Genomic DNA, 1,795 nt, shown 5'->3' on the forward strand with positions numbered 1-1,795 from the left:
CTCAGGCGAGGAGGCGTGCCAGCCAAGTGCTGACAGGACAGCATGGCAGAGGTTAGCACAGGCTGGTCCTGGGCTCTTGGCTGACTCCTCCCCAGGGACGTGTGGTGAAGCGGAACACTCACGAGTGGAGCTGGGCCGCTGGCGGTGCTGCACTGTCACTTGCCAGCTCCTTAACCTGCCTGTGCCTCAGTCTCCACGGGTGTTAAGGGGCATAATGCTTCTCAGAGGACATATTTAGGGCCAAACAAGCCTAGGAAGATGCTTCCAGGATGAGGTGCGGGGAAGAAGACTGCCCCTTGTATCTGAAGAGTCATTCATCCATTTGTTCCTTTACAGAATAGCTCTTGAACCACCTCCTGTGTGTCAGGCGCCATGTCAGACTCTGAGGGTGGAGTGATCCTCAAGCTTGGCCCCTGAACCTCACAGTCTAGCGGGGGAAACAAGCACATGCCAGGCAGTCTCAGGGCAGTTTGACGGACCCGTGCTGGCTTGGGGCATGCAGGGCTGTTCGGGTGGGTGGCTTGTGCTTGGCACACACGCCTCTGATCCTGGTGCCCTCTCCATCCCTGCAGCTGAAGGCACCCGGTGCACCGACCCGCCTGCAGGCAAGCCCGCAATGGCGGCCAAGCGCAAAGGCGGCCTGAAACTCAACGCCATCTGCGCCAAGCTGAGCCGCCAGGTGGTGGTGGAGAAGGGAGCCGGGGCTGGCTCCCACGCCGAGGGCAGCCCACTGCAGCCCCAGGACAAAGAACGCAGTGGCCCTGAGGGTGGGGTGGCCCGGGCCCCCCGCAGTGAAGAAGACAAGAGGCGGGCGGTGATCGAGAAGTGGGTCAATGGGGAGTACAGCGAGGAGCCAGCGCCTGCGCCCGTGCTGGGGCGGATCACTCGCGAAGGCCCAGAGCTGCCACCCGAGGGCGTCTACATGGTGCAGCCCCAGGGCTGCAGCGATGAGGAGGACCATGCTGAAGAGCCCTGCAAGGACGGCAGCGTCCTGGAGGAGAAGGACTCGGACGGGGCAGCCTCCAAGGACGACAGTGGCCCAAGTGCCAAGCAGGCTTCAGGTGGGTGTCACCTTCAAGACCCAGTGGGGAAGGGACTGTGTCCACGGAGCCGTGCCTGTATCCTCGCTGCTGCTGCAGATTAGAAGGGAAGGGATGGAGAAGGCAGCCTCCAGGTGTGTGAGCAGGGCTGGGGAGCTGCCACACGCAGTGGGTCTTTGGAAAACATGGACAGAGGGAAGGTGGTGGATGGATGGATGGTGGGGTGACTGTTCACACACACCTGCAGAGGGACGAGCCTGTCAGGCCGCAGCATCTGCCGCCAGTGTGGGCAGCAACGATCAGCACCATGACCTGCACATGCCTCCCAACGCTCTCTCTCAGGGAGGTCACTCCAAGAAGCCTAGAATGGGCCTTATCCTCCCACCCCTCCCTCAGCCATCTTCTGCCCCATACCTCTATCCCTGACCTTCCCAGGCAGGATGTCTCGGGCTAAGGCTCAGGGTCACAGGGAACTCCGGCCCAACAGTGTATCCCCTTACAGCCGGCTGCCCTAGACTGGTCCTCTGACCAACCTCTATCCCACAAGGTGGCTGGAGCTGGCTCTTCCTGTCTCCTTGTCCTCAGGACTCAGAGCAGCACAGCTCCTTCTGCTCCACGGGAGAGCAGGCCCAGGGGTTCAGGCAGGAGAGGGTGTCACCACTAGCACTGGAGTCTCAGGGCCTGGGGCCATTTCTCTAGCCCCAGCCTCCTTCCCAGGCTGTGCCTGGTGCCCTGAGCACACACCCCCCCCCCCC

The 1,795-nt window shown here is 62.2% G+C and overlaps 1 protein-coding gene across 1 annotated transcript in view; it reads left to right on the top strand.

Moving 5' to 3' along the window:
* The first annotated feature begins 575 nt into the window (after positions 1-575).
* CASZ1 (castor zinc finger 1) overlaps positions 576-1,795 on the top strand; it is a 17,134-nt gene continuing 15,914 nt past the window's right edge. Inside the window, exon 1 of the mRNA XM_008568808.1 lies at positions 576-1,061. Coding sequence (XP_008567030.1) covers positions 617-1,061 — 445 coding nt within the window. The 5' untranslated portion in view covers positions 576-616. The remainder of the gene's footprint in view (positions 1,062-1,795) is intronic.

This window comes from Galeopterus variegatus, unplaced genomic scaffold (assembly GCF_000696425.1).
Source record: "Galeopterus variegatus unplaced genomic scaffold, G_variegatus-3.0.2 Scaffold445, whole genome shotgun sequence".
Taxonomy (NCBI): domain Eukaryota; kingdom Metazoa; phylum Chordata; class Mammalia; order Dermoptera; family Cynocephalidae; genus Galeopterus; species Galeopterus variegatus.